General features: G+C 38.1%; 1 protein-coding gene across 1 annotated transcript in view; it reads right to left on the reverse strand.

Moving 5' to 3' along the window:
* The window catches only part of LOC107690244 (septin-9-like), a 64,467-nt gene continuing 50,508 nt past the window's right edge, over positions 1-13,959 (reverse strand). The window contains exons 5-11 of the mRNA XM_016488501.1: positions 7,457-7,538; positions 6,704-6,841; positions 5,525-5,642; positions 4,447-4,542; positions 3,403-3,499; positions 3,018-3,069; positions 1-1,346 (exon numbers count right to left, since the gene is read on the reverse strand). Coding sequence (XP_016343987.1) covers positions 1,187-1,346; positions 3,018-3,069; positions 3,403-3,499; positions 4,447-4,542; positions 5,525-5,642; positions 6,704-6,841; positions 7,457-7,538 — 743 coding nt within the window. The 3' untranslated portion in view covers positions 1-1,186. The remainder of the gene's footprint in view (positions 1,347-3,017; positions 3,070-3,402; positions 3,500-4,446; positions 4,543-5,524; positions 5,643-6,703; positions 6,842-7,456; positions 7,539-13,959) is intronic.

The raw sequence follows: 13,959 nt of genomic DNA on the forward strand, positions 1-13,959 counted from the left end.
AAAAAAAAAGAAAATGTTCCTGACCCCAAAATTTAGAACGGTAGTGTATAATATTACAGCAATCTCCAATGAAACTAATAACATTGATCAGTGGCTCCACATAAAAATTGAACGGTGGCAATTTTTTAATCATAAATCAATGGTGTTTACATGTATAGTAATATTAGTAACAAGGAAATGATGATGATGCCGCTAATACATGTCGAGTAAAAAAATGTGATACTGTGATAGAAAATTAGAACACATTATGGATATGTACAATAGCTTTGATAAGCAACAGGGAAAGATGGACTCCTGACGTCCAGTGGAGAGAAGTAAACAGCACAATGTGTACCTTTAAACAGTAAGTTAACTAGGTTAGTGAAAGAAAAACATCCCTACATACAACCGTAAGCTTGACCTGTTACTGTACGGCAAACATCAGTAAGAATCGGCTTTCTCTTGTTCCTTTATCCATCTCTGCATTAGAAGTGATCAATAGTATTACATTTCACACCAGACCTTTAAGGTCAAAGGTTATATTTGAAAAATGTCCCGTTATATCAACACACTGGCTATCATCACAGCAGTCATTTATGGATAGCAGTAAGAGACTCTTTAAGGATCTGTTAAGAAAATACCTTCAGCTTCGAAGCAGCTATGGTAACAAAAATATTTGTCTAAAGTTTTTTTTTTTAACCTCTTCTTTTACAAAAGTACAGGGAAAGATCATATTTTGCAGTAAAAAAACTAAAATAATTACGAAAATAAAAGATCAAAAGGAGCATGTCACATTACTGGTTCAGTGTAAATATATAGGTGCAGTAACACAGATAGGGATTATGGGATTTTCTCATCCAGCGAGGTGTCAGGCGTGCAGGAACACACACACGTTTTCCAACATGCCAACCCTCTGTGCCATTCATTTGGCAGAAAACAGATCAAAGATATCAAGAGAGAGAAAAAAAATAGAGGGAAACTTTCTCTTAGCCAAAACCTGGTTCAATTCTACCCATAATTCATCCCAGAACCCTACCCACAAGATAGATTCATTTCAAAAATAGACTCATATATGACGTTTACACACCTAAGCAGAAATGTCTTTAGTCAAACGTGTCGATTTTCCATCAATGGCAATCTAGAGGTGAAATGTTCATCTCTCCCATTCTGACTGGGGGTGAAGGACGGGCACACGCTCCATTCTCTTTCAATGGTGACTCTCTGCATCGCTCTTCTCTAGGGTACCGTTCTCCAGGATCAAAGGTGAAAGCGCCAGTCCATTGGCATTGCTCTCATTAAGTCTTTTCACCCTATAGGCCTCATAGTGGATGTTGTGAGTGACGTCCTTCAAATCTTGCAGGTGGGACCTTGAAAGTAGAGCGCAGTAGAGCATAATATCAATTTTGATCCCACAATAACATCCCCTAAGGGAAATATGCACAGTGTAAAATAAAAGGCATTCTCTTATGTGGAATTGAATTGTTTTCTGACTACATCAGCTTTTTATGATCCCTTTGTGTGATTCGGTTGGTGTTTTCCTGGTGTAATTTGATCTCGGCTTCAGCAGGAGGCCGATCAAAAAGTGTGAAAGGCGATTCAAAAGTGTGGAGACTTATAACGGTCATCCTTTGTTTCCCATTTCAGCAGGGAATCACTCCCATACCATCTGTCAACGGGCCGCCATCCAAGAGTTGTGGCGAGAGGGCTTTGTGACATGGCCTCACCCGATCGGACTCTGTAATTAACCTGTCCTTTACTGAGCTCACAGGAAAGGATGCACTCTTGCCTTTCTCAGCTGTCCCTTTCCTGAGCCGTTCGGCCCCACTACTCATAGATCCACTTTAGAAAGCTGATAACCATTTCAGCTGGTTAAATCTAAAAAGCAAAGGTTTGTAAAAGTGATAGCATGTGACCAGAACAGTTAGTTTGGTCCCAAATTATAACTACTATGTACCTACATTTAAATTAATCATTTGGTACAATGCACTTATTGTGTACATACATGTTTTACATTGTACTTATATTTTAAAAAATACCTGCATGTAATTACATCTGTAATAAATTTCTGTGATTACATTTATAATTACACTCTTGACCCATCCCTCACACCTTAAACCACCCTTAAACCTACCTATACCACCAAACCTGTCCCTAACCTTACCCGGATTTCACCTCAATAGCAGAAAAAGTGTTTTGCAATACAATATGAACACAAGTACATTGTACTTATTTTTATGTAAGTACATAGAAGTTGAGGCCACTTAATAGTGGAACCGTTAGTTATAACTGGATGAAATTCTGACCAATCCGTTGTTTAAAAAATCTAAAGGAATGCTAATGGAATTTCTTTCATAACTTGGAATCAACCATAAAAATAATCAAATAAAAACTATGTAAAAATCAACTAAAATAGTACAGGATACAATCAAATGATTTAAAAAAGGATATTTTAGAATGCAATGAAAAAAAAAACATAAAACAAAATAAAAGAAAGACAATAAAACAAAAATTAAATAAAATTGTAGTTTTTTTCCAGTATGCTCTTAATAGAAGATTTTAGTTTTTTTCCCCCCAGGTAGGATTGGTTCTAAATTATGATTTGAAATCATTATATGATTATGATGATATTATATGATTATGATATAAATTCAGTTAGCATTCCTTTGGTATTTTTTGTTTATTTATTATTATTTTTTTATGGGATGAGATGAGAATGTCTAAAAACATTAGTTGAGCCAGAAATTGACATGTTGGGCAATACCACCAGTTTTGTACTCTTGAGGAAGTCAGCCTATAGTTGAATATTTGATTTTAAACTAGTATGGGATACCATTGATCTTGCGGTTTGGACCATATTCTAAAAAACAAAGTTTGATTGGGGTATGTTCTACATGATCTAATCCTGTCAGCCATAATGTAAGGGTTATAATTGGCTGCTCCCATTTGACCTAAATAGCAAAATCATATGCCGTACAGGTGTACTAATGTCATTCTGTATATGATATTTGAAGACTTGCAACTGAAAAAATATGACTTACCTGATAAGAAGATCTCTCAAGTGTGCAAACTCGCAATGCGCAACATTTTCAACTGAAATAAACAAAATAGAAAGGCATGTTCAAGAATTCATCCAGGGATTTTGCTTCACTGTACTTTCGACACACACCACTTGATGGCAGTGTTGAATAACCTAAATCACCGACGATCTTGCCTTGTGAAGCCTGTCAGCTATCATTACACAATTAGATTTGACAATTGTTACAGTTACCCTGCTGAAAAGACCAGCATGGGTTTCCATGTAGGTCAATCAACAATCTTTCTGGTGAAACTCATTAAGAAGCCTGGCGGAGACACCAGCATCCAAAACAGAAAATATTACTGGTGACCAGCAATTCATAGCAGACGATGTCTTCAGACTCTCACCTTCGATGATCCCCCACTTTGTTTTTCTTCCCAAGACTTTGTTCCCATTCACCTGGTGTTCCTTATCTGTTCCCACCACAGCAAAGGGGATGTTTTCCTGAAAGAAACATTCGCCACACCCTCAAAATGTCATTAAGTACAAAGTACGAATCCACTTAAAGCAACTAAAGAAATTGTTCACATAAAAATTTAAATTTGCTAATAATGTACACACCCTCAGGCCATCCAAGATGTGAATTAGTTTGTTTCTTCATCAAAACATATTTTGAGATACTGAGCATTACAATATTTGCTCACCAATGGATGCTCTGCAGTGAATGGGTGCCGTCAGAATGAGAGTCCAAACATCTGATAAAAACCTCACAATAATCCACAAGTAATGCACATGACTCCAGTCCATCAATTAACATCTTGTGATAAGCTGTGCGTTTGTAAGAAACAAATGCATCAAGACATTTTATCTTAAAACCACTGCTTCCGGCATGAGTCCTATTATCTATCAATAATATTTCTTTTTCCAGTGACAACATCATCTTGTCTGAATCAGGAGCAAAATATGCATAGATCAAGCTCCGTTTACAAGCAAAAACAGACAAAAACAGTTCTAAACAAATATGTATGTTTTGATGTGAGAGAACAACAGGGGATAGACTTTTTCAAGGCTTAATGATGGTTTTGTTTCTTCCAAACAGCTTTTCGCTTCACTAGACATTAACTGATGGACTGGAGTTTTGTGGATTATTGTGATGTTTTTATCAGCAGTGTGGACTCTCATTCTGACGGCACCCATTTGCTGCAGAGGATCCATTGGTGAGCAATTGATGTAATGCTAAATTTCTCCAAATCTGTTCAGATGAAGAGACAAACTTATCTACATCTTGGATGGACTGAAGATGAGCACATTTTCAAAAAAAATGTCAACCCCAAAAATGATACCTCTGTCATAATTTCTAAACCCTTCAACAGGAATGATCATTTTAGGGTGAACTAACCATTTAGATCAACACAGCACAGCAATAAATTCTTAAAGTAGCGCCATCATACCCTAATCTTATCGTTGAGTATCCGGTCTTCAGCATCCTCATCATATTCTTTCTGTGGATACACTCTGATCCCGTTGGCCTGGAGGTCCTGTCTTATCTGCAGAGAGAAGCTTCCAGTTAGATGGATTTACACTGATTTTTACAACCTACCGCACACACACATATACACAAAACCCACACACTCGCCCCGGGGGTGAAATATGACAGCAGCTTCTCTCCCTCCAGCTCTTCCCGCTGTATTTTACTAGTCTCAATCTCAGCCCTCATGCATTCTTGCACTCAGAGGCCACAGTAAAGTTCACCAGGAAATTCTGTTTCCCCCCTCCCTCACAGCCAGAATTTCGGGCCCGAGGTGCAAAGCATCAGACATTAATGCCTTTGCTGCCATGTGTTCGTGTAGGGGAGGATTTTGGAGTGCGGCTGTTGTACATGGATATGATATCAGCGATTGATTTTTTGAGCACAGTGTGACGTCCGCCCCCGCACGGCGCTCTGCTCGGGCTATTGAGCAGTGAGAGACAGCTCTGGATAATGGGCTGAAATGACAGAGTACATCATTAGGAGTGTTGTTTGGTGTATATTGATAGGAGACACACTGCGTGCGGGGGCCGTTCTGGCCCTGCGGTCCGTGCCGTCGGAGCTGTCCAAAAGCGCTCCGTGGGGAGAACTGATGGCAAGTGGCCCGGGCCCAAGTAGTAGCTATACATCAGTCAGAGGAGAGACCGTCTCCCGACGGAGACGTCGCAGACACTGCTCATAACCTTAGTGTGGCCTATTCATTTTTCCAACCCAGAGCGAGCGGCCGCATGCCAAATTCGAATGCGATGATTCTCTCTCGCTCCATTCAGCCCAGGTTTTTCAATCCATCTCACTTTTTTTTAATCCACACAGCTGAACTGTCAATTTTGAAAATTCCAGCATTTACAGCAGCAGGTCATCCATATTCATGACCTCAATTATGCGAAGGGCTGAATATTTACGTGTGGGTGGGAAACATAGAGGGGTGAATCCGATTGTGCCTGCATATCATAAAATGTGAGTGAAGTTCTGCGCGCAGGTGTTGATGACGGACCGCTCACCCTCTGTTTGAACTCTAGCCGCTCCTCCAGAGTGAGCGTGTCTGCTTTGGCGATCACAGGGACGATGCTCACTATCTTCCCCAGTCTCCTCATGAACTCCACATCTATAGGGCGTAACCTGGAGAAGAGCAGGATGGATCATTACTAAGGGCCATTTTACACCGTTTACACATTTAACACCTTTTTGACTTCTGTATTCTCTGAATACAAACCATATAGATAATTTGCTATAAGATAAAAGCATCTTCTAAATGAATAAATGAAAATAGATAAATCTAGATCATGTGAAGCTAAAATAGCTGTTGAAATAGCTTTTGAAGTAACAAAATAATGTTACATACACCATTCAAAAGTCTGGGGTCAGTAATTTTTTTAAATAATTTTATTTAGCGAGGATACATTAAATTGATCAAAAAGTGACTGTAAAGACATTTATAATGTTACTAAAAATTTATTTTGAACTTTATATCCATCAAATAATCATGAAAAAATGTATCATGGTTTCTCCAAAAATATTAAGCAGCACAACTTTTTTTGACATTGATGATGATAATAAATGTTTCTTGAGCAGCAAATCAATATATTACAATGATTTCTGAAGGATCATGTGACACTGAAGACTGGAGTAATGATGCTGAAAATTCAGCTTTGCCATCACAGGAATAAATTACATTTTAAAACATTAACATATAAAACAGTTATTTTCAATTGTAACAATATTACTGTCTTTACTGCATTTTTAGATCAAATAAATGCAACCTTGGTGAGCATAAGAGACTTTTTCAAATATATGATTACTTGACAAAAAATCTTACCGACCCAAACTTTTGAACAGTAGTGCATATTTTCCTAGATAAGATGCATTGCAAACATTAAATATCAAAATTTTAAATGATTTACAAATTATGTCTGTATGTTAAGGTCCACTGCATCCAAAACACAGCAATTACCTCACAGCTGTCAGACTGTTTTCAGTAAGATGCATATGTTTTGCTGCCAAAAGAATGATTTTTCACAAACTCTCACTACTGTAGGTTAGTGGGTTAAAATCTCCAAACTAAGACCACTGAGATTGTGCAATGAAGCCATGTCATATTAAAAGTGACAGACGCACAACAGCATTTTAACACATATGGCTAGGTGTGAACCACATGATGCGTGCAGGAAGTTGACACACACCAGTGTCCAGTGGCTGGCAGGAAGTAGACACAGCAATGAACGCGGGTGTCAGGGATTCTTCTCTTCCTGTTGACATTCAGCTCCTCCTTCAGGTATTTTTCATACTGTTCATTGACATACTTTACAATGGGCTCCCAGCTGAGAAAAAAGACACAGGGAAGGATTATCATCACAATTAACAACATATGCTTATACTTAAAGTTAATGTAGCAGTCAGGCAAAGTCGAAGCACAATTTTAGTGTAAAGCTTATGCCAAAATGCTCTCTAATTACTAAAGAATTTATCTCACACAGTTGTAGAGCTATCTGAACAGCTACAGTGGAGTCCAAAAGCCTGAGCCTGATCAAGTGAAAATGATATTATCAACATAAATAAAAAAAAACAGTTGAATCAACATGAATATCATGATGTCTTTTGGATTTGGTTCTGTGTAAAACCTGATAATCCTGTTCTCCAGAATGATTTTATAATGACCCAAAGAGCATCTAGTGCTTCAGCAGAACATCTGACCTTCTGTACAAAGGTCACAAATGTCAGCCACAAATATACTTTTAGGTTTTGAATAGTGACCTAGAAATAGTACAGTATCCTAGTTTTGAAATTTTATTTTAAAATGATTCATAATTCTAAAACTGTGTTTATTTTCAAGATTAAATTCGATTTTGAATACCATATTTTAAATGTGCTCTTAAACTTTCAGACTCTACAGCATTTTTAAATGGTATGCATTAATCTGATAATGTTGCTCTCACCAGTTCTCATTGTTGATTTGGTCTCCAAATCCAGGGGTGTCAATTACCGTAAGCTTCATCTTCACCCCTTTCTCCTCGATGACTAGAAAATAACAAGACAAAAGAGTTAGAGAGTAAAAGAGTGGATGGAAAAAGGCTAAAATAAAAAAAATCAAGATGGATCCACAGCAGACTGAATGAAGATTAAGTTGACAAGGATTTAACTTTTATTTTCCAAAAACATCAATTCTTAAGGACTATCAGTTAAAATTACACACTGAAGACCCTAAGCTTTTCATTTATTCTTCATATCTGATATAATGCTGCAAGAATGCATTGTATAATATGAAGATCAGCCTGTAAAAAGGGTCTAATAAGCTGTCTGTGCAAGCAGGGATCCCTACTGTATCCCTGGCAGTGGTTGATTGACATTTGCTGTTAACTCATCACGTTAATCCTTCTGGATGAGGCAATCAAGGAAAATATGACGAGACTGTAACGAGGAAAAATTAAACTGTCAGTCAACACTCCAGTTCATGAGTTTCAAAGTGCTATAACCCTATCTGACGATGATCAATTTTCCGTTCACAGTGGGCCATTAGCAAAAGAGAGTGGCATTTTTTGGATTGGTGGGCCAATGATTGAAAACCCCCTCATGATCAGCTAATGGAAACACATATGCTTCTCTTGGCATGATTCAGCGACAAAGCAGGGCTTAGTTCTTCCTGTATTCACCCACATGGAGGGAGCAGAGCTGAATGGTGGCATTGAGCGGCCTGCCACTTCATTTTCTGCACTGTGTAGTCTTTGAGAGAAAGGGGGATTGTGTAACACTCATCTCCCCCGGCGGTCAGTCTACAGGCCAGTTTTTTTTTCCACGGGCTGTGAGGGCCAGTGGGCAGCTTTGTAGTGTGTGGAGGTGTCAGGCACCCTGAGACTTTGGTACTCTTTGTTTTCCACAGGCCTGTACTTTAGAAAGACAAAACTGCTGGGGAAGCAAGGGACGGCAAGACATCTGCTAGACAGAATGTCTCAAAACGGAGACTGCAGAGGCAATTTAGTAGTTTAGCAGTAACACAAGGAGTAGTTTTATCATTTGGATAGAGAATACCAGAACAGGTCTATTGTTCCAGCCTTTTTGAAAGTATTTGCAGAAGGTTATATTTACACTGATGAATACTGGAATGAACTAATGAAGAAGAAAAATATTGCTAGGAAACAAAAAGGCACCATTAATTAGAATCTAGACAGAAGATTCTATACTTTTTCTTGTCTAAAAAGAAAATGTATTGCTGGGAGGACTGTAGTAATCACTTATGTTTCAGCTCAAATTTTTGGAGATGAGACTATCGTTACATATGCATACACAGCCATTCATTCAGTTTGGGTGCTGTATTCTTTTTAAAGAAATAATAGTTTTAATCAACAAGGATGCATTAAATTGATATAAAATGACTAAAAATGGTTTCAAACAAATGCTGCTCTTTCTTTCTACTTATCAAAGAATCCTTAAAATGCATCACAGTTTCCATGTAAACAAACGAATAGAATAATTTCTGAATGATCATGTGACGCTGAAAACTGGAGTGATCTTTGCTGAAAATCCATCTTAGGAATTCAAATTATAATTCAAAATATATAAAAATAGAAAACAGTTATTTGAAATTGTAATAATATTTCTATCATGACAACTCTCGGAGGGATTGGCATGGTAATGTACATGACAATGTTAATGTGTTTGGTCTTGGCGGAATAGATCTGCTACTCTGCTGCTGCTGCAGAGACCGAGACTTGCTATTTCCAATACATCCACAACATGCTGTTGTGAGCATGTAAGAAATACTGCTGCTGCACATACTGTATAACATATATGAATTAACCCCATAATATAACCCATGAAATCACCCCGTAACAGATCGATACAGGTGGAGCTGGGGAAGGTGGAGGGTTTCTGAAGTGCACTTCAACTGCTACAGCAAGCACTAGCTAAGTGTTTGAATGTTGAGCAGCAAGCTCATTGGCTGCTGATACAAAAAGAACCAAAAAAATAAATAAAAATCAGCTGCACCATGTGATAATGATGTCATTATGTCAGATTGAGTTTGACCTATTGGACTGCACCATCTAGAGTTTCATGACAGAACTTTGGATTTCACAATATTACTGTTTTTACTGTATTTGTGATCAAATATGCAGCCTTGGTGAGCACAAGACTTCGTCCAAAAAAAATAAAAAATTCTTACCAACCCCAAAACTTTGAATGGCAGTGTACAGTGGGTACGGAAAGTATTCAGACCCCCTTCAATTTTTCACTCTTTGTTATATTGCAGCCATTTGCTAAAATCATTTAAGTAAATTTTTTTTCCTCATTAATGTACACACAGCACCCCATATTGACAGAAAAACTTGAAGGGGGTCTGAATACTTTCCGTACCCACTGTATATAACTAATGTAAATTAAAAGATTTTAATGTAAGGAGTTCAATGGTACAGAACATTTTCCCCATCAGTAATTGTATAGATAGTAATAAATTCTCACATGAGGACTAATGCAATCGAAACAGTAAAACAAAGTAAATATTTACATCATGTGTCAAGCTCTACGGACTCGCTTTTCTGAAGGCTAACATTAAAAAATGAAGAGGAACAGGACACTCTCATTCACTGTAATGTTTACGTTGTGCTACGCTGAGAAGTCTGTGAGGGGTGTCTCCTGAACCACAGGGATATCTCAAGAAGTCACAAGCTGAACCGACTTATCGTCAATCTTCTTTTGTTAAGAAACAGCACACCCAGCTTCTCCCATTCTTTTCTTCTCATCCACCCTCTCTCCCATTCTGCATGTCAAACATTTATAAACTATTGGGCCATAAGTTTTGAGAGGTCTGTGAGAAATGAGGTTTGGCTATGGCAGGACAGAGATACAACAGATGCTGCTACAACTGGATAGAAACCTCTTTCCAGTTGCAATGACACAGATATGCTAAAAACACTTGTTCTTGATCTTACACAGAAAACTTCCAAAAGCTTCTAAGAAGAAATATACTGAAACAGCAACTGTGAAGGTTTTGATGCACAGAATTACAGGAAATTACAGTTTCAAATCTAAACACAGATTTCTACAATTTGACCATTGGCTAACTGAAGTGAAAGCTGCAAAGAAGTAAAGCTGTTGCAAGAGTGCGACACAGGCTAACATTTACGTATCTAAACCTGTCAAGGGGAAGTCAGAAACGGAAGAGAGATCAACAAGCAGATCTAGGTCTAAAACTTTACCTGAAAGCAAAATCAAATGACTCATTTTAAAACCAGTAGGCAGAGGTTTAGCATAGCGGCTACGAAACCTGCACATGGCTGTAGTAACAATTAACACCATAGCTTTGGTGCTAATTCTCCGTAGGGTTTTGTAATTGGATATTTCTGCGCCCATATCCAGACTAGGGTTAAAGTTCAGCGGTCTTCATACATTTCTGCTGTCAAGTAGGATCCATGGCAATTAACATAGCAAGCTACGCTAATGACCCAGCCCAGCAAAGGCCTTTGCACAGCAATCGACTGACACTTAAAACTACAAGCGGAGGCATGCTTATCCAGCGACTCGCAACATCCTGTGACAGAATCATTAGATTATTGTCTCTCTACATCTGAGATGCTAACTTGTAGGTCATTCTATTTAAGGGCAGATTTGTGGTTAAACTAGACAACATGGGTAACTCCAAAAACTTCTGACCCAGATGAAAATAGCAGGGCTAATTATGGCGCTTTTCCACTGCATGGTACGGCACGGTACGTCTCGGTACAGTTCACTTTTTGGGGGTTTTCCACTGGGTACAGTACCTGGTACCTGGTACTTTTTTTAGTACCACAACGCAACCGTTTTGAACGAGTGCACTTTTTTTTAACAACCAAAAAGTTTTGTTGTCTGTTGCGGAAGAACAGACGTTCCTCTCGTTGATAGCAGAGGAGCGGATCCAGTGAGAGCTTGATGGGGCGACGCAGAATGAAAAAGTTTTTTTTAGGAGTCGTGGCAGTAGAGGCAGCGCAACGATAATGACATGTGAATAATCCCGCCCACTCTAAAGTGGTACTAAACTGCAGTGGAAGTGCAAACCGTGCCGAACTGTACTGAGCCGTGCCGAGCCAAGTCGTACCACGCAGTGGAAAAGTGCCATTAGATAACAGTGCAATAGCGTTTTATTAGTTAGTCTACAGTTCGAAGTCCAACTGGCCTTTGCAACCCAACGAAAGGGAGCACAATTTCTTTACTTGTCCTACCGAAGTATTTCTGAATACAAGCGACAGAGGATCACTATCAAATTTTATGTTTGTTAGACTCTTGTCAGACAGTCTAAAATGAGAAATGAAGATGGATAGCTGGGTGCGACTACACTAACTACTGAGGGCAAGCAAACACACACACACTCAAACAATACATTCATTTAAAGGACTAGTGAAGTTGGATACGGCATCTGCCTTTCACGCCTCTTTCCAACGAAGCATGGTGGCGCTGCCAAAAGCAAAATGGAGATTCATTGCTTTCTCATTGCCGTATGCGGGATGTTTGAAAGTACAAAATGGAGCAGCAGGACCCTTGCATAGCTGCTAATATGGTCTTGGAGATGGTCTATGTAACTGATCTGTTTGTATTGTACATGATCATTTCCCATATTTTTACATTGTTCGCACATACAATCAAATGGAGTATACTTCAAAAGGCTATGCTGTATGCTTATCGTTCATGTCAAAACTCAAGTATACCTTGGGCTTAATGCTCATTCATAGTTTATCTTTAAAAACACACAAAAAAAATTAAAGCTGCGATGAAATTGATGGAACGTCTGAGCTTTTTCTTCTGTATTGTGATGTATTTTCTAGTGTGCATTGCATTCAAAATGCAGATGAACATGAGCTTACAGGGCTGGAGAGAGAAGTATGTCATTTCCACCAGATCATCCAGTTATGACATTTCCATGCTTACTTTAATAACAGTGTTAAATGTAGCTAAATCTTTAGCAAATCTCAAAATGAAAATCCATTTAATCCAAATCATACTGTACATTATAATGTTATGATGCCTAAATGCACTGTATTTAAATTTAAAATGTAAACAATTAATTTAAATTTGAGTTTTATTTTTTTATGTTGACCAAATATATTAAGATGAAACCACAAGATTAAAACAATTACCAGGTTATCAATACCAGTGCCAAAATATATTGCCAATTTTATCATGACATTTTTTCTCTTAGGAAGAAAATCAAGTATAGTATCCTCAAGTAGAGTCAAGAAAATCAGTAAAACAATTCATAGTTTACATCAAAAGCAAAGTAACAGAAGTTATCCCTCAGAAACCTTCGAAACAAGCTTTGCTTCATTGCCAAAACAAGCCTAAATGAAACTTAATTCTACACATCTCCACAAAAACACACCTTCCTGTTTGGATAGAAGAACCCAAGCCTCTATTGATTGTTACTCTTGAGGAAGTATGCAAGACAGAGACGGCACATTGTTCAATCAACCAATTCATTCACTCAGCTGAGCCAGACGCCATGTATAAGTGGTGGCCTCCATTAGAGCAGCAGTCATCTGACCAGTGGGATAAAATGCATCCCCTGCGCATTCTTCCTCTGTCATTCATTCTCTCTGAAAGAGAGCTCATAATGACAGCTGTGGCCCGATCTCAACTGCTGAAGTTGTGTGATTGATCTCTCCTAATCTGTCCCCTTTGCAGGCTTTTTAATTTCTTTTTCCTTTCAGAGCACATGCTCCGATCACTCTGGCCCTTTTCCAAGTCAAACCCTACAAAACACCGAGCTGCCTCCAGTTTGTCCTGTCTAAATGTCATTCTTCTTTAATCCCTTCATCCTTTCAGAAATCACTCAGGCCAACACTCTGTAACATGTCATCTTATTGATGTGAAACACCATGTGTTTTGTACCAATACCATAAAATAGTGTGAGTCCAAAAAAAATAAATAATTAAATGCAGTGAGGCATAGTGCACTAAGAGTACACTTCCTCAACTACAAAATAAGTGTGGGCATTTTATGCACTCATCAGTTGCATTATTTCCCTATGTACCTGAAGAGGAGGGGCTAAATGGTAACACATCGGATTGGTTCTAAGCATCATATCCTTTAAATTGAGGAACTGAAACTGTTAGGTATTCTACTTCTCTTCACATGGTGCATATATATGTGACCCTGGACCACAAAACCAGTCATAAGGGTAAATTTTCAAAATTGAGATTTATACATCTTTATTTACTGAATAAATAAGCTTTCCATTGATGTATGGTTTGTTAGGATAGGACAATATTTGGCAGAGATACAACTATTTGAAAATCTGGAATCTGAGGGTGCAAAAAAATCTAAATATTGAGAAAATCGCCTTTAAAGTTGTCCAAATTAAGTTCTTAGCAATGCATATTACTAATCATATTTACAAAATGTCTTCATGGAACATGATTTTTACTTAATATCCTAATGATTTTTGGCATAAAAGAAAAATCAATCATTTTGACCC

This window comes from Sinocyclocheilus anshuiensis, unplaced genomic scaffold (assembly GCF_001515605.1).
Source record: "Sinocyclocheilus anshuiensis isolate Anshui unplaced genomic scaffold, SAMN03320099.WGS_v1.1 scaffold461, whole genome shotgun sequence".
Lineage (NCBI taxonomy): Eukaryota > Metazoa > Chordata > Actinopteri > Cypriniformes > Cyprinidae > Sinocyclocheilus > Sinocyclocheilus anshuiensis.